General features: G+C 42.7%; 4 protein-coding genes across 4 annotated transcripts in view; 3 read left to right on the forward strand and 1 right to left on the reverse strand.

The window, feature by feature from the left end:
- Positions 1-1,699, forward strand: part of coro2aa (coronin 2Aa) — a gene marked incomplete at its 3' end in the record, with an annotated part of 16,805 nt that extends 15,106 nt beyond the window's left edge. Inside the window, exons 9-12 of the mRNA XM_080859396.1 lie at positions 185-297; positions 506-596; positions 957-1,237; positions 1,568-1,699. Of these exons, the coding sequence (XP_080715522.1) occupies positions 185-297; positions 506-596; positions 957-1,237; positions 1,568-1,699 (617 nt within the window). The remainder of the gene's footprint in view (positions 1-184; positions 298-505; positions 597-956; positions 1,238-1,567) is intronic.
- A 4,116-nt stretch (positions 1,700-5,815) lies between these two features.
- anp32b (acidic (leucine-rich) nuclear phosphoprotein 32 family, member B) lies at positions 5,816-11,687 on the reverse strand. Its single transcript, XM_080859401.1, has 7 exons — positions 11,278-11,687; positions 8,789-8,938; positions 8,561-8,683; positions 8,098-8,284; positions 7,865-7,980; positions 7,284-7,377; positions 5,816-7,166 (listed from the first exon to the last, which is right to left on the reverse strand). The coding sequence occupies exons 1-7, from the start codon at positions 11,329-11,331 to the stop codon at positions 7,075-7,077; spliced, it is 816 nt and encodes a 271-aa protein (XP_080715527.1). The 5' UTR covers positions 11,332-11,687; the 3' UTR covers positions 5,816-7,074.
- Positions 11,688-14,364: 2,677 nt separating this feature from the next.
- Positions 14,365-16,098, forward strand: hemgn (hemogen; the record flags this gene model as incomplete). The annotated part of the gene is made up of 4 exons (XM_080859247.1): positions 14,365-14,404; positions 14,938-15,019; positions 15,254-15,807; positions 15,986-16,098. The coding sequence occupies exons 3-4, from the start codon at positions 15,378-15,380 to the stop codon at positions 16,096-16,098; spliced, it is 543 nt and encodes a 180-aa protein (XP_080715373.1). The 5' UTR covers positions 14,365-14,404; positions 14,938-15,019; positions 15,254-15,377.
- A 661-nt stretch (positions 16,099-16,759) lies between these two features.
- On the forward strand, positions 16,760-19,962 carry trmo (tRNA methyltransferase O). The gene is made up of 6 exons (XM_080859397.1): positions 16,760-17,011; positions 17,096-17,238; positions 17,522-17,696; positions 17,830-17,987; positions 18,618-19,142; positions 19,559-19,962. The coding sequence occupies exons 1-6, from the start codon at positions 16,920-16,922 to the stop codon at positions 19,768-19,770; spliced, it is 1,305 nt and encodes a 434-aa protein (XP_080715523.1). The 5' UTR covers positions 16,760-16,919; the 3' UTR covers positions 19,771-19,962.
- The last annotated feature ends 1,633 nt before the right edge of the window (positions 19,963-21,595 follow it).

The following is a 21,595-nucleotide window of genomic DNA, read 5'->3' on the forward strand; positions in this document are numbered from 1 at the left end:
ATCCCCCCCAAACTGAAATGTGCTTTGAGTGCAATAGTTAGCACAGAGAGAAAAGGCTGCTTTCTCAGTTACTGCTGCATATGTGTCAAGGGGTTCATAAAGACTCTGTCACAGTAGATCTTCCTGCATACACACCTGTAGTCACCTCTCTCTCTCTCTCTGTCTTCCCCTCCCTCTGTCTCAGGTTTCATGCCAAAGCGTGGGCTGGACGTCTGCGCATGTGAGGTTTACAGGTTCTACAAGTTAGTGACAATCAAGAGCATCATTGAGCCTCTCTCCATGATCGTTCCCCGCAGGGTAGGCAGATGCATACATGCCCATACCATACCATACCATACACACATACCACAGTCTTACATTATTATGCCCATATGTGAGAATACAGACATGATTGACATCTAGTAATATCTTGGCGACCAGACCAGAGTGGTGTTTCTGTAGAGCTGGGTTCAGGAAGTATAATAAGAGGAAATGTGTTGGCGGTGTGTGTGTGCTCATTTTGCAGTCGGAGACGTACCAGGAAGACATCTATCCAATGACGGCAGGAAATGAGCCCGCCCTGACGGCAGATGACTGGCTGGCTGGAATAGACAAAGGTGTGTCGTCAGTAAAAATGGTTTTACAATCAACAGCTTAAATGTGAACATGTCTTTTTTTTTTGTGAGTGGTCTTCAGTCCGGAAGCGTGTCTGTGGTCGTAAACATCTGAACGTGCCTAGTGACTAGTTAAAAGCGAGTGTCACTGTAGCTAATCTATTAGTAGGGATAGGCGCGCTCTACTTCAAAAAAATATAAATGCGTTTTCGGGTGCGAGTAAAAGAATGTTAACTATGAGTAGAATAAAACCCGCACTCTCAAGCTTTTCTCATTAATATTAAGACCAGTTTATTTTGCACAGACGCGTTTCCGCCTTAAGCCCTCGTTAGTGTAGCTAATCTGCCTGTCTGTCCTCCACAGAGCCTGTGATGATGTCCCTGAAACCAGGCAGCAAGGCAGACTCCCTGTCGGACCTGAGGTCAGGGAAGGCCTCCCTGAGCGGCTCGCTGGACACGCGGCGTTCTCAGAGCCGGCCGGGCCTGCTGCAGCTGTCCTACATTCAGAACCAGCTGGATGCCAAGGAGAACAAAGAGCCCCAGCCGTCCAATCAGCTGCGGTCCTGGCAGGACGAGAAGAATGGCAGCGCTGTCAGCAACGGGCAAGAGCCCACGCAAAACTCGCCACCCAAAACTGAGAATGAGGTATAGCTCTTATTATGACTTGCAATGAGAAAAAAAATGCTGATGTTTTTGAATGACATATTTATATATTTTTTTTAACATATTTGTATGTGTTTATTTTCACACCTGTATTGATTTTACCCCTTTTGAGGCTTGTGCAATGTTAGTTGTATGAATAAAACTAAAATGTTATGAGGAAGGTGAAAGTAAGAGTGCATAAAGATGATGCATCTAGAGGTATGCAAGAGATGATGCCATAACTGTTGTGTGGCTGCGTGTGTGTGTGTGTGTGTGTGTGTGTGCGTGTGTGTGTGTGTGTGTGTGTGTGTGTGTGTGTGTGCGTGTGTGCAGTTGCGGCAGGTATTCTACAGGCAGCAGGAGGAGATCCGACGACTGCGGGAGCTTCTGGGCCAGAGGGACGTGAAGATCATGCAGCTGGAGCTGGAGATCAAAAACGTGAGGAACTCCCAAGCCTCCCACTGAGAGGAAGGCACACACACACACACACACACACACACACACACACCCACACACACACACACACACACACGTCTCAGAGCTCCAGCCTAACCCAGGGACCACTGTGCTGTAGTCTCAAGCCTCCTACCATTACTATGGGGTACCATAACCCCATCCTTTCAAACCGAACTTGCAAGGCAATCCCTCAACCGTATCAAGAGACTAGGCTTGCCCCACTACTGACAAACAAAGGCCCATAGTACCCACACACACACACACACACACACACACAGATATATATATAGATACACATACAGTACATACATCCCCACCTATACCCCAGTCTTGTTTTAAAGCAATTTTAATATTAGAACATTTTTGATGTGCTATATATTTCAGTGGGATCAAGCCCACTCTGTTGTACAGTATATAGCCCCCCTTTGCATTCGTTCTATGCCCAAAAAGCTATGCAAGTTTAATGTATTTTTGTGGCTGATTTTAATTTTTAATTTTTTTTTTTGAAAAAAAATGTATGTGCCTGTTTTTCACTGAAAAGAGTGTGTATATTTCAAAGTAATCACTTACTTTAAAGGTGCTATATGTAGTATGGGGGGATGCAACTAGACCGATGATAATAATGTAACTCTAAAGGCAAAGTCAAATATTTTGCTTCTCAAAATTCCCAAGCATTGTTAATCCCAAGCTTTTTAATACTTTACCTCTGTTATTTTTGTTTATGTTTTTATTTTGTGATGTTTTTTTTTCTTTTTCTTTTTTTCTAAATCCTCTGTCCTCTCCTCCACAGAAAAGGTAGTTGTTGATGTCTAAGTGTATCTCCTTGATTTAAGACAAGGCTTATCAATGTTGTACAATGAATTTACACTTGGATGTCGAGGATGGACGAGGGCAATAAATACCATAAATGCAATATAGCACCTATAAAGGAATGTGGAATCAGTGTATGGGGACGTAATTACATTTCCAGTTGCAATCACCCCAGTGGTGTACCTACAGTGGTGTAGGTGTGGGTGACGACCATGTTTTCAAAGAAAGGACATCTTGTGATGGTATTGTACACTGAAATGTTGCCTCTTTGATGTGTAATGTGCTTATTTAAACTGCTGTATGTCTGAGTGGGCTGGTGTGTTGACAAAGTAAGAGCTGCAAAGATGTCATGAGGAGACTTGCCATGTGTTTGATCTGAATGTGGGTGTGTGGGTGCAAAGGCTAAACATGTAAGCCTTGTAAGCTCCCAAGGAAAGAAAGAAGATGCACAAGTGATGACAATGATGACCAGATACTGTTGAGCATTTACTAGTCAGCCTACGGGTAGCCAGCAGGGTTGCAGTGTGTTTGAGTGGCCATCTATTTATTTTTTCTAAAATGGATTGGCCGAATGAATAATGATGAAAAGATTCAGAGAAATATCCCATGCTCAGAACATAACTTATCTTAGTATCTACCCCTACGAGGATTCCATGTAAGTATCCATAGCACAGGAGTAGAGCCCCTTCCTAATGTGAGTTACTGCACATTGTTTAGTAGGGGGCCTCTCTTTTGAGCTGTCATCTACTGATCTATCGGAGACGTTTATTAGAGTCATGGTTGATGTTTTCAGTCAACAACACAGTTCAGGTATAATCCCTCAGTTGCAATAGGTTGCGATAGGTTTTCAACACTGCAGAGTAAATGATGCACTATGTCTGCACACTGTTCACTGTGTGTGTTGCCACGATACATAACATGCTTTGCCATTTACTTGCACACAGTTGTTTACATGGTGCCACTAAATATGTTAATATCTTCATTTCTACGTCAATATTCATGTCCGGTGTCACCAAAAAAAATGTGCTGCAATTCCAATAAATATGTTTGAATGTAGACAAGTCATGCATTTGAATATGAATATGAGTTTTGCCTCTCCTGTAATTCCTGTAAAGCCTAAGCTGTTCTTCCATCAAGTCAAAAAGTATACATCTTCCCTTAAAATGTCTGGAAAGGAAAGTGCAGGGCAGTATGGTTTAACTTATAAAACAAAGATAATAAAAGTATAGTTAACAGGCCAATGTTCACATCACAAGTGAAATATGAAAGAGGTCAAATGGATGGCTCATAAAATGAGGCGAACGATGGCACAGCCACAGGATGACAGTGAAGTTCCACTACTCCAGCAGACTACTGCTTTATAAATACATATCCACTGTAGTCATGAACTCAATGGAGCAGACTAATGGATTTAGGTCAGGATGTGGACGTTCTCCTTGGAATGCCAGAGCAATCCGTGTCTGTGTTCCAGAGGCCAGCAGGGCTGGGATTGGACTCTTGGTGCATTGTGGGAACAGCAGTTTACTCATTGACTACTACTGAACAAAGGGCAAACTCTAACCAATGGTTTAATTGATATGCTATGACATGCGCAGGGTGCACTCTGTAACATAAGATAATGATGACAGTGGCAAACAGTACCGTGCTAAAGTATAAGGCATTGTGAAAAAAAAATGCAAGGATGCTTTCAAACATAATGACATGAATAGTTTTTATTTATTGAACATACAAAGTGCAGTAAACCAAAAACACAAAATGTATCAATATTTGGTGCAACCTCCCTTTGTCTTTAACACGTTTAGTTCTGTAAGGTGCTTGGCCCCTCTCTTCATGTAATCCAAAGTGGCATCAGTTTCTGCCAGTTCTGAGCTGATGGCCTTTAGGTTTTACTATCTCTCTTTAACGACATAAATGTCTCACTGGTCTGGAACGCATCAATATTTTCAAAAGTGGTGTTTGGGAATCTAAAATATATTTCCTATTGACACAACAACTGCCTAAGACAGATGTTCAGTGAAAAAACTGAAGTGCCTAAAACGTTTGCACAGTACTGTAGTTTTAGCACTTATGTCTACATACAGCAGCATTCTGTCAAACTCAACCCCAACATAGATATTGAACTCATCTGAAGATCTGTCATCACACGTTAGGTGCCTTGGATCCTCCACTCGGCTGCAGCCAACTGATCCCTCTCCGGTTCCCAACGGCTCATTTAAGCAGGTCTGTGGTGCAGTGCAGGAGGCGTCGTCTCTCCACAGAGGTCAGGGTACATCAAGGCTGAAGCTGGACTAGCCTTCCTTCCTCACAGACCCACATGTTCATGATGCATCTGAGGGAAATCAGCTTTTACTTATGTCATGAAGATAGAAACAACAGATGTTGAATATTGAATAGGCAAGATCCACTCATGTTTTCACACGAGGATTATTTCAGGACATGATGTAAAGCTTAAAGCTTACTTTAACACAGCTGTCCTCCATTTTTGACACTCAAAATGGACAGAGGGGGTTGGAGGGCAATCCCTTTGGGTGGGCACTTCATTACATTCTCACACATAATCACAAAGGAGTCTACTAAAATGGTAAACTATAATTTCAACAGTGGTAAATGACGCCAAGACAAAAGTTGATGCAAGAATCAAATAACTTACAAAGGTTTTATCCACCTGAAATCAGAGATCCAAGTCCAAACGTGCTCGTATTCAAGCTAACTGGGCATAAGGGATATTTGGGTCTTTCCATGGGGAAAGGAACATCATTTATTTTGCTAATCAGGCAGTTGTAACACTATCTTATTCATACCAAGGAAATTATTTTTTTCTCAAGTCTGCCATGTATCTTACCAGTGTGCTTATATTACAACTTTATTATTAACATGATTTTTTCATGTTTAATACACTTTATTTTCAAATTATACCAAAGTACCACATATTCAGTGTAATGTGTTTTTTCCTGTCCAAAATTCAGCTAGGTTAAAAATGAGGAAGTAAATTGCCCACAAGGTTACATGAACCAAATGGTTAGATGGTTAGAATGGCCAGCTTCTGAGTAAAACTGAAACCCATCATAGTAGCATAGCACAGCTGCTTGGGGCAATGTCTGATACACCAGGACTGACAGACAGTTCAGCAAGGCTGGAGGAATAAAAGGTATATGTCCAGAAAAAAATCCTCTAGTTAATCATTACAAGGTGCTCCGTCTATCCCTAACCATGCTTCTTAAGTACGTTTCTGCAGATTCCCATGCCCTACCCTGGAGACCAGCTGTACCATGAACACAGCAATGTTAAGAAATGTAAAGACACAACAGCCATGAGCACAATATCAAATAAAGTTTTATATAAAAAATTAGCATTGTAGCTTGACAGGGGTTTGTTCATCTTGGTTTAAAAAAAAAAAGGTAGTCCTCCAGCAATATTCGTGGCGGGTTGCAACGTAAATCTGTCACCGGGCAGAATTCAGCATATGAAACATACCACAAGACTCATGATTCCATCTAATACCTTGTCTCAGTTCACAGTACAGCCTGAAGACACTTCCCTCTGGTTTGACCAGCAGTCCACATCCTTGCTGCTGAATCCCCCTATGTGAGCCTGCACCACACTCGTTCACACATACATGAATGACAAGAACTAAATCATAAAAAACACCAATATCAAATTCATGAATGTGGCTGTGGTTTGAAATAGGCAGATATCGGTCAGGGGAATTCAACGTATCCAACTCCTCTCCGTCCCAGGTCTAAAGAGTTTATACTCAGTAATCCACACCAAATCTGAGGTAGTTTTTAAAATGCTGAGTGCTTTCCTCCGCGTCATTTTTCTGCGTAGCTGCTCTAGATAAGGTGCACGACTGCCACTTCACAAGTACTTCAGTTACACCTCCAGTCTAGCTTTGGACAGGTACTTCAATTACAACCTCCAGTCTAGTTTTGGACATCATGGGGGGTTGGGGGGGGGGTTGGGGTGAGAAAGCGATAGAGGCATGGCAGGGAAAGCACAGCGCAAAATGTTAACATTTTATTTACAAAGTTGTTTTTTTTTTGTTTGTCTTTTTGTCATACAGAAAGTAAAAATGTAGCTACAACATTGATTTGTGCCACTGGCTGCCACACTAAAATGATGGCTTCCTCGACACGGTTGCTATAGCAATAATCTTATTGGGAAATTAGGAAAAGGAAGGAAAAAAAAAAAAGACAAAAATAAACCCAACAACAAAAAAAAAAAAAAAAAAATAATAATCATAATTCTCCAACAAATATTAAAAGCACAGACCCAAAACTAGATACCAGTCCCCAAAGTCCTCACACGGGTTTGGTGAAACACAGGAAGGGAGTTGACAGTGAAACTGTGGAATGGCGAGTGAGCCGCCACTCAAGAGAGGCCTCATTCAGCTCACGGCTCCATGGGTGCATCTCCACACACCCCACCCATTCGATACAGTCTTGCCCCTGGGGGAGCTCCGCGCTGTGGGACACGTGACAGAAGAGAGTGTGTGGGGGTGGCCCGGGGATGGCCCAGTGGTGGCAAATTAGGGAGGGGAGGGAAGGGTTGGTAACTGATCGGCTCCTTGGCTCTTAATCATCATCCTCATCGTCGTCGTCATCGTCATCATCTTCGTCGTCTGCCTCTCGCTTTCTCTTCTCGCCTTTGCCGACCTCATCCTCATCTGCAGGTCCCCACAAAAAGCCAGTGTTAAGTTTGCTCAGTGCACACGCCCCATTGATGCCAAGTGCTGGACTGCCGGCACATTCGCTGAAAAAATACATCACGGAGGGAGACTCACCTTCGTCGTCGTCATCGTCATCATCGTCGTCGTCATCATCATCATCGTCGTCATCTAGCCCTCCAACCCGTGGGACCCGTACAACGCCTTCCTCCTGAAGATATTGCAGAAACAGAAATGCAGGTCATCCTTTGTACTTACAGAGGGGTGGTTCCAGTGTCTCCCATTGTAAGATAAAATGTATATGTTTCTCATTGAATTAATTAGGTTAGTATAGTAATCCATAGTATAACATGAATTGAATTGGTAACTTAGTGTGGCCATGTATTCTGTTTGACCTGTTGTGTAAGGTCTATATGAGCTCAGAGTGTCACCCAGGGCTTTGGGGGTAAGGGGATTCTATGTAAATATTCTTATCTCTGGGGAGGCAAGGTGACCACAGTGTAAAAGTCTGAGGGAGGGGTTTTAGGTATAAGAGATGAGTTTGCCCAGAGATGTGTGGGCATTGTTGTTGAACATTTCATGAACATGTAATGCTTGTAACAATGCTCCCAGTATCGTGAATAAATCTGCAGTACCACTCCAGTTGTCTGTAAGTAATTTTGACCACACCATTATTAGGGTTAAAGACAAACTTTTACCTCATCTTCTCCACTGACATCATCATCATCTTCCTCTCCTTCCACCTCATCATCATCGTCATCCTCCTCGTCAAAGTCTTCCTCCTCTCCATCCTCATCCTCTTCCTCCTCTCCCTCTGTCATGCAAAAGAAACAGCAGACCAAACAGGATGAGTAACAATCCAAGACAACTGAATCACATTTTGAGATTTCAAATAAAATGTGAAGGGGGTGGAGGAGTGCGAAATGCTCACCCTCATCATCGTCATCGTCAACTCCATCAACTTCTCCGTCAGAATCTGAGGCCTCCCGATCTTCCATGTCATAGCCATCCAGATAGGTGAGCTGGGGTAAGAGTTTGAATACACTCTCCCGGTAGTCATTGAGGTTTGTGACTTCACAGTTGAAGAGGTCGAGACTTTTCAGGTGGTCAAGCTTTTTCTAATCAGGTGAAATATAAAAAAATAAAAAAACAAATAAGCAAACGAAAGCCAACTATATACCTGATCCACCCTTTCAACATGTAGGTCCAGAGAGCTGTGACACTCACAGAGCACCGATATATAAAAGACAGACATCCAATGCAAAAATCTCAAGATGCAAGATAAGTACAGAAACCTGATATCATATAGTGAGAAGTAATTTTGCTGTCTTTTATGATGTTAAGTTATTCATTCAGCTATCTTAATTTCTTATGCCAATGACTCGTTTACTTACCAAAGGCTCCAATGTGCTGATGTCTTTCAGTTTGTTCCCACTTAAGTTTAGGTGTGTAAGATTTGGGAGTTTCTCTGCTAAAACATCAAGGCCACCTGAAATTCTGTTGTCACTAAGCTCCAACTGGAAGAGAGAGAGAGAGAGGTTTTAATGAAATTTGCAAAATATACAGCACATAAAAACATTAATAACTAGAAATAACTACTAAATCAAGAAAAATGAAGTAACCTTTTTGAGTTTTCCAAGTTTTGGGAGGTTGGAGACAGAGATTAAGCCCACATTTATCAAACTGAGAAATTCAAGATTGACAAATTCTGCTGTGAGGCCTTCAATTTTTCCCTCATTGGATCTACAATTGTCGAGAACAAGCTCTCGTACCTGTCAAAAGAGAAAACAATGAATTGAAAAACACTGTAAGGATTTACTACTAACAGTTGAATTCAAATCATTCCAAACATAAATCAGAATGACAACATATTGACACCGACATAATGTACTATACACACGAGAGATGAAAGACAATATTTCCATAATTGAATTCATATTCAGGTATTTTTTTCTTCTTCACGAGGCATGTCTACGCATTAATTCAATGTAAACACCCAGTTTAACCTGATGGCAAAACTTTAAGACCTACAGACACAAAGCTAAAGCGCAAGTGGCTAAAGCGAAGCAAAACTTTTTTGGGCATCTTTCTACAACACTAACGGCTTGCATACATATTTTACTACATATGTTTACAGACATTAGTTGTCTCTTGTTGATAATTTTCTTAGTTTGTTGTTCGTAGTAACAATTGTAGGTTGTGGTGTTGCGCAATCCCAGACGTCTCAACAAATCCTGCAATTCATCTAGTTATCTGGCTCAATAACAGTGTTTATGGTTCATTCTACGAGCCTGTCCCACAAACCAATTTGCAAAACACATTTAATATACACTATTTAGTGTAAAACAGCCCCGCCATTTATTGTCATTTGCTGCCATGAGGGAGAGCTTAGCACAATACGTAGCTAATGCTATAGCTAGATTTGGCCTGCTGTTGCACTCAGAATTGACAAATGCAACGATTCTGTTAGCCTCTGGTAAGCTAGCCATTGCCCTTTCAAGAGCTGTCGCGCAGAAGAGCACCAACGAGGATCAGGCAGCCGCCATTAGAAATCAACCCAAGAGCAACGAGAAGGACCACGAAAATATGGTTAAGACGTATTTTTGATCCTATTTATTCACGTTCTCATTTGCAAACGGAACGTTTATACGACGAGCAACGGGAAAATATACTATTTGCATTAACTGCCATCGTATTTTTGAGGGAACATAAAGAACGGAAATTAGTAAGACAAAGATGGAGAGAGTTCCTTTCCCCACAGCATCAAAGACGGCAGAATGACAACATGGCGATTCCTGACACAGTACGCGAGCTTGTAAACATGTTGAACGTGTAACGTTTTTCTAGTGTTAAGTACATACGATGCCCATCATATGTACATTTAACGTTCGTTTTATGGAATCATGTTAAGGGTACATTTGCATGTTTATGAAGACACCATTTCACTAGACGTGGCTTTATGCCTCTTACGTTACGTAGCTAACGTTATGGCTGCTGCTGAGATTCGGTCACTCAGCGTGTCAAGACTTATGGCGACATTTAGTGTCGGATGTTTGCGTATTTTCAGCGTTTCTTACGTGTAATTACAATGTAAGAATCGAGATGTTATAACTTTGTTTCAACCAGTAGCAGAATCGTTGGATTCATTTTTATCATGTAACGCAGCGGCACAGTAGTAATGGCGGGAACCTATGTGGCGATGCACTGCTTCTGTGTAGTTATCGAGGGAGACTCGAGTAAGCTAGCTGCCATCGGTCAGTTTGCCATCACATGGCATAGAACTTCTCGTTTCTAACGACATAGCATTGAATTTCCAAGTTTTGTATACACTGGTTTGCCATGCCAAAGCACGTGATGCCACCAAACACTACAGGGTATCAGTGTATTAAATTAATAAATGCAACAAAAAATACATTATACTAGTGTTAGTCTTAAAGGTGGGATATTATATATTCAATGGCTAACCTTAACGTTACAGCTGGTTTTGTGTGAACTATTTCCCCCCTTTTCTATTTGACCGCGACAGGACGTACGCATTGCTTGAGCCTTTAGTAAAAATGAAATGACTTCCTCAAACTAACCAAGTTACCGTGAACTCATATTTCATGCAGAACACCGAGATTTTAAAGTGCTTTTAATATGGGGCACCACATTTTTAGCAGTTATGTTAGCAACAAACATGGCTACCGTGGTCTCCGTATAAAATACACCATTCCATCTGGCTAGCTTGCTGTGTCCGGCATATCGTGGCTAAACAGCCCTGGGATGACATCGATGTAAAAGTTATGAAATACTAATAAACCGGACGGAAACGCTTAGTGTCGACAACGCGGGGCAAGAAGGCTGCGAAACGGTTAAAATGCTGCAATAAAGATGGCAAAGGAATCCGGTTTAGAAAGTAACGAGTTGCATTCTTATCTAAAATATGCCCGCGATCAAAAAGTTAAATGGACAAGAAATAGGTTAGCCTAAATAATATTTATGAAAAACAAAACCCATGTGGTTAACGTTACCATTAGCTACACAGGTCACTTGGAAAGCAAAAAAGTAGCTAGCGAGCCACCATGGCTAAGCAGAAAACTAGCAAAGGTTTGGCTTAAAAGCCACTCACATCAGATGGTGTCCTGTTTCTTAGTTCCAAGTGGATCCTTTTTTTCATGTCCATGGCGACCTACAAAAGTTTGGCTTTTTTCCTCTTGGGTTTCGGGGAATTTCTGGTCAGTCCAAAAGGCAGAGAGATGCCCTAATGGAGGGAGAATATGGGACTGTATAATGAACTGAACCAAACGCCAAGTTACTCAGGGAGAGGAGAAACCATGGAGGGAAACGGGACTGAAACAAATATATACTCAATACCGCCATCTCTGGCCAGAAACGCCCACTGCAGTTAAACAGGCAATGCAGTCACAACACGACGGCGTCATGAAGCAGTTCGCTGCAATTTATTTCACCAAGGTAGCTGCTGTATTATGTAAGACACGAAATAAAATGTAGGTGTTAGTTTTATTTGGGGAATCTGAGAACTGAGTAATTTTGCGCGGTTCTGTTGTGTCATTATTAACAGTTGAAAGTGTATTTCACCTTTAATTATGTACATCTAAATCATTTGTGAATAAACCTAAATGTGTTTTATGTAAGCATAATGGATGGAAATCGGTTGATTGTAAAGCAAAGGTATTATTCCTCCTGAAAACGTTTTCTTCATGAAAACGTTGGCCTACTGTATACATTATGCATGAATAAAAGAATACCTGTTGAATATCAGTGGTGTGTGAACATGTTGTATGTTATAGCAACCTTGTTAAATTAAGTGCTTGCGTAATGTAACTGGTTTAAAGAGCCATTGAAAGTTTATACAGTATAGCTTTGACTACCATGGGCTATCCAAGCTGCTGCTTCCACGTAAGACGACAGCACAGTTTCTTTAGTTAATTGTGCCGTTATGTGAATGCAGAGGGGATATTTTAAGCTTCCTGCACATACTCTGTTTGAAAGCTCTGTACATTTAGACCTACATCTTCCTTTAACAGAAGCAGGTTAATCCAACCAGGATTGACTTTTGCAATAGAATACTACTTAAGCCATTAGCCTGTGTCAGGGTGTAGTTGGAATCAACTAAAATATCACGATTGAAAAATCGGAAACACTTTAGGACTAGATACTGTAGGCCTAATAAGCATGTAACACTGACAGATTTGAGGAGTTCGTGCTTCTGCACGTTCCAAACAGGACTGTGCAACATCGGAAGATGTTCCATGTGGGCTACTCAATAATGAAGGCCTACATTGATATGGGCGTACACATCAGGCAGTGTGTGTTTGCTGCTTTAAAGGTCCAGAAGAGGGCACTATAAACATTCTTTCGGACAGTGCCCTGTTACTTTCAAGCATTGAGAAAATGGGAGTGGAGTAACCTATGACTAAATACTTTTTGTGACCCACTGCTTTTAATTGGTGGCGGAAAGATTGCAATAGTTTGTTTTAAAGAGATAATCATTCCTATGCGCTGGTACACGAATAGAACAGTTTATCACTTCAACAGAACCAAAACATTCAAAATATGTTTATACAATAAACTGCCACAGTCTAACTCTAACAGATACAACAAGCGAAAATGGCGGGCTGTAACGTCAAATATGCTATTAGGCTACTTGACAAGATTTGCGTGATTTGATTTCAAATTCAACTTGTTTTCTGTTGTTTGTTCTGTTGTTGTTGTTGTTGTGTATATTCGATGTATTTTGGGTATTTCTTATTAAACTAAAACGAATGTTATTATTGTTATAGCTCCTGTAAAACATTGGATATGCTGTCTCTTGCCAATAGCGGACCTCTTGTCCAGATCCGCAATATCATATAAACATAAACGGGGATGCACAACATTTAAAGTAGGCTACTCCCTTAAGAAGCAGCTAGTTGTGACATTTTGATGTTGACATTGGCATTTTCTGCTCTCTGTCATGAATCGCTAGGCCTAATAAAATGAAACCAAGCATTTTTTTTTTTAAAACATGCTTTGTGTGAACACCTGGTTCATCTGTACAAATTGTCATCACAGCTATTCCCTCACTTCACTGTTTTAGAAAAGGCATTAAACATTGTTGCCATGGCTGCTTTGTTTGCTACTTAGTCATGATAGCAAAATGGCAGTGAAATAGCCTGCAATAGGGAACAGTATTTGTGACTACTGTGGCAGCCAAGACACTGGGCCTCAATGTGCTCTGAGCAGATTGAGAACACGCCCAGAAAATGAGCGCCCTTGGTTGTAGATAAGATGTGTATGTCTGACTAGGAGGAGAGACTAGGCTACTTCTGGGAGGGGTGTGTGTGGTGGTTGGTAGTGGGTGTTGGGTTTTAGCATGTGCAACTGTGCATTTACAATTTCAGAATTTAGCTTTTGTAAATATGATTTTCTAATTATAATGTTGTTTTATTGTTCACATAAATCCTGTTTATGTTCAGAGGAAAGATTGTATACTGTATTCTGTCTACATGATGTCATGTGTGGCCCAGCCATTTAGGTATAGTTCTCATTAATCTATGTGGTCAACAACATAATTGTGAATATATGAGCAGCAGAAGTAGATAGATTTGACGTATAAATGCATCTGGCATTATGCCATTAAGGCTCCCCAATGTGTTCAATCACTTTAAAATAACAACATCATTTCATAACGTCAGTATTTTAATGCACACCCAATTACACAATTGTCATCTGTCTTTTCATAGCATAACATTTTCATCCAGGGAACCATTAACAAACCTAACCTCATCTGAACATTGGGTGTTGTGTTGATCATGTTATGTCACACAATCTGTCATTTAAGGCAACTGGGCGCTATAGGGAGCCCCTGAGCTCTTGGAATTACACTGTTCAGGAATCTACTGAAGCACCAAAAAGGCATCTTCACAGAAGAAATAAACTAAACATACAATCACATACTCTTTGCCATCTGCGCTAACACCCGCTTTTTTTCTAAAGTGCATGTGGTGCCAAGCCCTCCACCTTTCCAAATAAGATAAGAACAGTGCTGCAACCACTCTCCTGGCATCTTGGTAATGTTTAACTCGATAATTATTCTTTGGGGGAGCAGGAATTGCAAATAGACAGATTTCTGTACCTGCTCTTTTTTTCAAACCCTTTTGAATACGTAAAATACATTTGACGTGGGCACAAAATGGAAAAGACAATCGAAAAAGATCTCTCGCCACCCGAGAGGAAAGATCCTGATGACGAAGGTAAGACCTTGACCCTAAGAAACACTGTGTGAGCGGTATTATAAACAAAATGACTGAGCGTATAACTAATGGTGTTTTAGTGGAAGTTAACTATGGCTAGGCACACCAAATATCTACACATACATTACAATTTTTGATTATTAGAACAAGACCTTTGTTGACTTTATTTTGCTTGTAGACTATTTCCCTCCACCTTAATCTTTCTCTCATATACTGCACAACAAAAATAGGTGTGAATGTCTTTGTAATGTCGTAGTCTTTACCATAAATGTAGAACAAATATAATCAAATATAATGTAGAATAATCTGAATCACATAATTCTTTCTGCACACATAATGATAAGCTGTAAAAGAACTAAGTATTGTACAGTTTCTTGTTGTGAACATTCTGCTGCAATATTTCCTTTTTTTCCTCCACTTTGCGGGTGGGCTGTGGAATACAGTAAATGACAGGAGATGAATGCTCGTATGTATAGCTGAATTACAAAGGATTGTAGGCTTTGTTTATTTACCTAGCTGTTCTCTTTGTTTAGAAGGGGGGATTCGCCGCAGGCTGAGGGACAGAGACCTCCTCAGGAAAAGGAAGGCTGAGGCAGAAGAAAAAGCAACTAACCAGTGGGTTTATGGGTAAATCTTATGAAGTAGAGTATAATTTATATCAGTCTTGACAGCTTTAGAGATCTAGACTGCTGGAATCATTGGTTAGAGGCCTTTTGTCTTTATTGAATGAAGATAGTTGTAATCTTAAAAAAGGACAAAATATTTATTCTCTGGAGAGACTTTTTCCTGACTCCAGTCTAATGTGATTGGTCTATTGTAACGTCACCTACTGTATGTTTTTACTGTTAGGGCCCAGAGTAGAAGAAAGCGAGAGAGCCGAGAAGGGAGCGGCAGAGGTAAGAAGGGGCGGCCAAGGAAGATTACACCTCCATTGGAGGCATCAGGGCCTCAGGAAGAGATCTCTCCTGTAGGTATGGCCCCTACCCCAGAGGTTGAGACTGAGCCTTTGCCCACCATTCCTGAAATGCCTCCAACATTTGTGGAGCCTCAGTTTGTTCCTGCCGCCATTGCTCTCTCTGTGCCATCTCCGGGTCCACTCCCGGCCTCTATTTCTGCCCCGGCTCTGGTCCCGGTTCCTGCCCCGGCCTCTGTTTATGCCCCAGCTCCGGCCTCTATTTCTGCCCCGATCCTGGTCCCGGTTCCTGGCCCGGCCTCTGTTTATGCCCCAGCTCCAGCTTCTGTTGCTGCCCAGGCCCTGGTCCCGGTTCCAGAGCTGGCCTCTGCTTCTGCCTTCGTGCCTGCAGCAACAGCTAGTTGGGGGTCTGCAGAGGAAGTCCTGATTGAAGACTTGGGGCCAGATGAGGAAGAGGACCTTCCTCAAGGGGATCTCATTATTGACCAGGGTACTGAGACTACATCTGAAGCACATCTGTATCTGAGTACATTGTATTAGAATTTCTGTAGAACATCTTTGTAGAGCCAAGAGTTTGGCCTATTTCATACTACTGTTGTGTGGACCTTTGACATGGCAGAGTGAAACTGACCTTATGGCTGCTCTCTCTCTCTCTGTGTATTTTGCAGGCGCGAGTGAAGAGCAGCAAGTTGATGTGCCTGAACAGAATAGGATGTTTTCATACCCACTGTTGGTTTCCCCACCACCTCAGTCGGAATACCTTCCAGGACATTTCATATAAAGCAATATTTCTTTTCATCCATACATATAAATTTAAGAAATTATGAAGATAATGCGTGTTAATAAAGTTGACTAATGTTGTGAAACCAGTATTGGCTTTGTTTTAAAGAACATTCTGTGTTGATGAGCCTGTCAAGATATTTGAAAAACAAGAAATTAATAAACATTATTGTTATTTTGACACTTTTTTTTTTTTTAAATTGAATCCATTGTTTCATACTGATCACTAGGCCTACTTTTCTCACACGTGTAGAGGGCCTATTGGACAGCCTACATTACAAGGGGTTTCAGGTTCTGTCATATAATCAGTTAGCTAACAATATTTGCCAAAAGGCCACAAAGGTTTAGGATTTTTTTTCCTTGACTGAAATGGCCGACAGTTCTCTAAATGATGCTCCTCACTGCCCCCTGGTGTTCACATTGTAAAGTTTATCCGAAACATTGTGCCATAAAAAACAAATGTCGTACATCTAAATCTATCTACAGTCTACACGGGGACATAGAAAGTTGAAATACAATAAGAGGAAATTTAAGTTGTGTGATGCACACCCTGTGAGCGAACTGCATGCAAGCAAATAACTTAGAAACAAACCACATAACCACGTGTACTTGACTGGTTGTCCACCATATTCTGTGTCAGCCACACGTTTTCCTGTCACAGCCGTTGTAAACTAGCTAGTAAGCTTGCGCCCATGAACATAAGCAGACGTTCTTGTATCTATGATTGTGTCATATCACAGAAATAGATATTAAATGGTGATAATTTATGTCTGTAGAGACGATACATTTTAACTGCCGATTTAGCTCATGTAAGAACGAGCAATGTCACAGCCGTCTTGCAGGGGTTGTGGAGATCATGTCAAGAGACTCCAGCAGCAAATATCGGTTATGCGAAAGGAGCTGAAAAATCTAAGGTACGCTAAAAGCTGGAACAGGGTGTTTTAATGTTGAGCGATAAAGACATAACTGAAAAGGTTATGTTTTGTCTGTTGTTTCAGGCAGCGCACAGATGGCTCCATACGCTCACACAGGAAACACATGACTACTTTACAGTCAGTTTTGGCAACCATTAGTCAAGACCCGCACACCAAAGTGTCTGAGCCCAATGCTGATCAAAAGTTGGAAGTGACGCTGGAGAAAGGTAACTGCGAGCGACGTAATTGAATCAGTAGCAATTACGTATGAATTAAATCCTGTATCCTATGCTGGGTTACAGAGTGTTACTTATACCAAAGTGTACTGGCATACACATGCACCCTAATAACTCCTGTAGCACACTTGATACATTAAAAGTGAGTATTTGCTCTCAATACCACTGTTGTCCTGTCAATCACATCAAATCATTACATTTCTTATGGTGTGCTGTTTGTACATCAGGTTTGGGTTTCGTGCAATTGGAATAACACTGATTTGCTGTTTTTTAGGCTGCATCAACACAGTTCCCATTGGGTACATAAACTCTTGCTTCGCGGCCAAAAATGGTACTCCACGACAGCCTACTGTGTGTGGTCCATCTCGTGCTACCCTGCAGATTCAGCAGACTGTCTTCAGCAATCCAGACCATCCCCTGATCGGACTGGACCAGTACTCACATGTGTGGTAAGACCGTTTGGGCCTCAGGTCACTCATCAGTTGGCCTTTTTCTGTGCATGATTACTGAGGTGGAGAGGTTTGAGAAGGCTATAAACAATTCCAACAACTAGTAACATTTGTCCCGCTCTGATTTATTAAGGATAATCTTCCTCTTCCACAAGAACGGTCACCTGAGCTATAAAGCCAAAGTGAAGCCTCCACGTCTGAATGGCCAGAGGGTGGGAGTGTACTCCACTCGGAGCCCACACCGCCCCAATGCCCTGGGCTTGACTTTGGCCAAGCTTGAGCGCGTTGTAGGTTAGTGTGTGTGTGTGTGTCTGTATGTGTGTGTCTGTGTGTGTGTGTGTGTGTGTCTGTGTGTGTGTGTCTGTGTGTGTGTGTGTGTGTTTGTGTGTGTCTGTGTGTGTGTGTGTGTGTGTGTGTGTGTGTGTGTGTGTCTGTGTCTGTGTGTGTGTGTGTGTGTTTGTGTTTGTGTGTTTGTCTATATGAAACTGTATTGGACTTCTAGGTTGTTCTCCTGTTCTCCTAGGTCTATTGTGAAAAAGGCCTGTGCAGGCATCTAGAATGTGGCAGAAAAGGCTGCTTTTAATTGTGTACTGGCAGCTGTTGACATTCACTTTTGTGTACAAGTATGTGCATATGCATGTTGTGGCCGACACAGATGGAGATTCGGCTGGTGAAACTCATTGGTTAATGTGTTATCTGAACAAAATGTAGGTTAACCTAAATAGGTAGGGCTAGATCATTTCTGTTGTATGGAGCAGAAATGATCTTGGCAAGGATTCATCACACGGGCATTTCCTCCACGTAGGGATCCCACAAACCATCAATTTATCAACAATAACATTTACTAGTGAACACTGCAAAACATGTCTGTAACCATGACTATTTCTTTGAATAAACCTTTTTTCAATGTGCATTTTCTAGGTGACACACTTCACTTGTCAGGCGTCGATATGATTATGGGCACTCCTGTCCTGGACATTAAGCCATACATTCCGGACTATGACTGTCCACATGCTCGTGCCACGGCAGGTTCAGAGGAGGGTGGCTGGCCCTCGGGAGAAGAGCCAGAGGATGCGAGGGAGAGCCAGGCAGCCAGTCCGTCCGGCCACAACACAGCAGGGGCTTCATCAGCACTCCGCCAAGCCTCTTCCAAAGAGGATGGCTTCAGTCCTTTAGGAGCGGTGCTGTCTGATGTGAGGGACTACCTCCAGCAGGGGGAGCTTGCCCTAAGCAGGCCTGCTGAAGACGGAGCAGTGGAAGCAGAGCACAGCGGCATGGTTCTCACTGGACCTCCGGGGGAGCTGGCAGGCAGGCTCCACTATGGAGAGGAGTCCTACAGCACCATTGCTTCCTGGATCAGACAGCCTCCCGTGAGCACCCTGGAGGTGCGCTTCACCCAGCATGCTGAGAGAGAGCTCAAGGAGTTTGTGGCCTCTGATAGTACAGGTACGTCCTTCCTTTGTCACTGGTATTTGGGACTAATCTCTCTCTCTTTCTCTCCCTATTTCTTACTTTCTCTTGTCTGGCTCCTTGTGCATTGAAGATAAAGTTTGTGCTAAAGTAGAAAATGAGAAGGAATCAGATCATTATCAAAAGGGATGACAATCTGCAAGAAGTGAAGATATTTACAACTGAAATATGTATTCTTTTGTTCCTTCCTCTTCTCATTATTATTTTATCTACCGTGTCTTCATGTCTAAGAAATGAACTTGTGTTCCACTCAATTTATCCCTCCAGAATCCCCCTCCCTCACACCCCTATGTATGTCCCACCTGCAGGCATTTGTGGGCCTGTTTCCATACCATGCAGTGCTTGTCTGGCTCTTAACTCATCCTTCTCTCTTGTTTCCTCTGCGACCCCAGTCATCGGGAAGCCCAGATTCAGGTTCCTGAAGAACTCTGATGAGGCGTTGGCTGCCATTAGAGCTGTCCTGTCTGCTGATCCTCGCTCCGTTTACCGGCGAACCCGTTGCCAGGACCGCCTCTTCTACTTCACCATGGATACGGCTGATATCACTTGCTGGTTTGGAGACGGCTTTGCAGAGGTTTTACGAGTTCAGCCCCTGAAGCTTTAGTTCCAACCCAGACACGCTCTGTGCTCCATGACCTGCAACCTGCCCTTCTGTCCACTCACACAACTATTTGTTCTGTTTTCAGTATTTGATTTGCATCACATGGTTTGTGTTGTTTTAATCACATGCTTCAGTTTGGTTTTTACTTTTCAACTCAAGCTGATACCTATCAACAATCAAGATTCTCTTGTGCAATACTATGTAGAGTAAAAACAGTCCTGTAAATCCAGTGTGTCTGTGTCAGTGGTGTTCATGCTTGATATCCAGATGGCTGGTTAACATGTTTGTTCCATATTGAATTTTATGCTCTGTTTAGTAAAGGTGCATTCTTTTCAGTGTTATGTGGAATTTGTACTGCTGTGTCTAGTGACCTGAAACAAACGGTGTGCAGCTTTTCCATAGACCAAGTGCCCCTACCACATAAATTCAGCATACACCATTGGCCAAGAGTGTGTAGTACTGCACCTGCTATGATTCAAGATGCCAACATAATTTCCCATTTATCCTTGGTGCCAGGAGAGTGAAGCATTGGTGGGTCTTTCATTGTTGTGTTTGGGTTGTTGAGCTCGCCATGCACTCTAACATTAAATTTATGACACTCACCACTCCCCTTGCCAGTGCCTGCTACAAATCACTGGAGTTTTTTTTATTTCTTAAGTGGTATGTGTATGTGTGTGTTTGTGGGTGAGACGACTCATAAACCAGCCCCAACAGATTCTTCCTAGATACCTGCTGGGTGATAGAGAGAGCAACAGTACACTGAGCAATCTGCAAGGAGATCTTCTGTAAAGCAAGTCAGCTTGGCCATCTGCACATTACCCGAGGAGTACAACACTTTTGACTGAAGCTATGAATCTTCACCTAGCCATACTGAAGGGGGACTTTGCGCTGGCCAGGCGTTTGGTGGAGTCAGGAGTGGATGTGAATGAGAGGGATGTGAATGGATGGACCCCTCTGATGCTGTGTAGCCTTCATGATGGTGAGTCCTGGGCTCTGGGCGTGGCCCGCATGCTGCTGGTACACGGTGGAAGGGTGGGACTGGCCGATGCCCATGGCTGCTCGGCGCTCATCTATGCCATTCTCTATAAGCGCCTTCCCCTCGTTAGGCTCCTGCTACATGCCTTGGACTATGACCTGAGACGCACAGATTGTGATGGTCACAATGCTCTTTGGTATGCGGATAAGAGTGGGGACGATGCCATCCGCAAAATGCTTCTTCAGAAATTCAATAGATTGGGTTATGGAAAAGCATCTAAGTTGACTATGGTTAAGCCAATCAAAGGGCAAGGCACTGTCCAGCAGGCTTCAGCCAGCAGCTGCAGATCACATAAGCTAGTGTACAACAAACGCTTCCAAAAGGACGAAAGCACCAGGCCACAGTCCAGAGATATATCACCATACAAGACCCTTCCTGCAAACCTTTGGACGCAGAAGGCGACAACCAACAAAGCTCTGGGAATGTGTACAAATCATGGATCCAAGCTTGACTTCCCAAGTCGGAAGGGGAAAGGTAAGATGAAGGGTTCTGGTTCTGTGGGCCCACCGCCTGTAAAGGACTGGAGTGTGTCTGTAAGGCAGCTAACACAGCTGCTTCAGGCCCAGCTCAGCCCCTCTTACCGTCCGCGGGCCCAGCCCTTGCCCAAAACGATCAGGCCTCGCCGGAGACTGTCCAGGTTCAGAGCAGGCTTGGTCCCGGAGACGTCACTGAGGCAGCGAAGGCAGAGAGGCAGGAAGATGTCCCTGGGAGCTATGGATGACACCCGGAGGGCGGAGGGTCAGCACAAGGGGGAGTCCCGCCGTCGCTGTAGCGTTGCTGTGATTCCCATGA

The sequence above is a fragment of the Sprattus sprattus genome, assembly GCF_963457725.1.
Source record: "Sprattus sprattus genome assembly, chromosome: 20".
In the NCBI taxonomy this organism is placed as follows: Eukaryota; Metazoa; Chordata; class Actinopteri; order Clupeiformes; family Clupeidae; genus Sprattus; species Sprattus sprattus.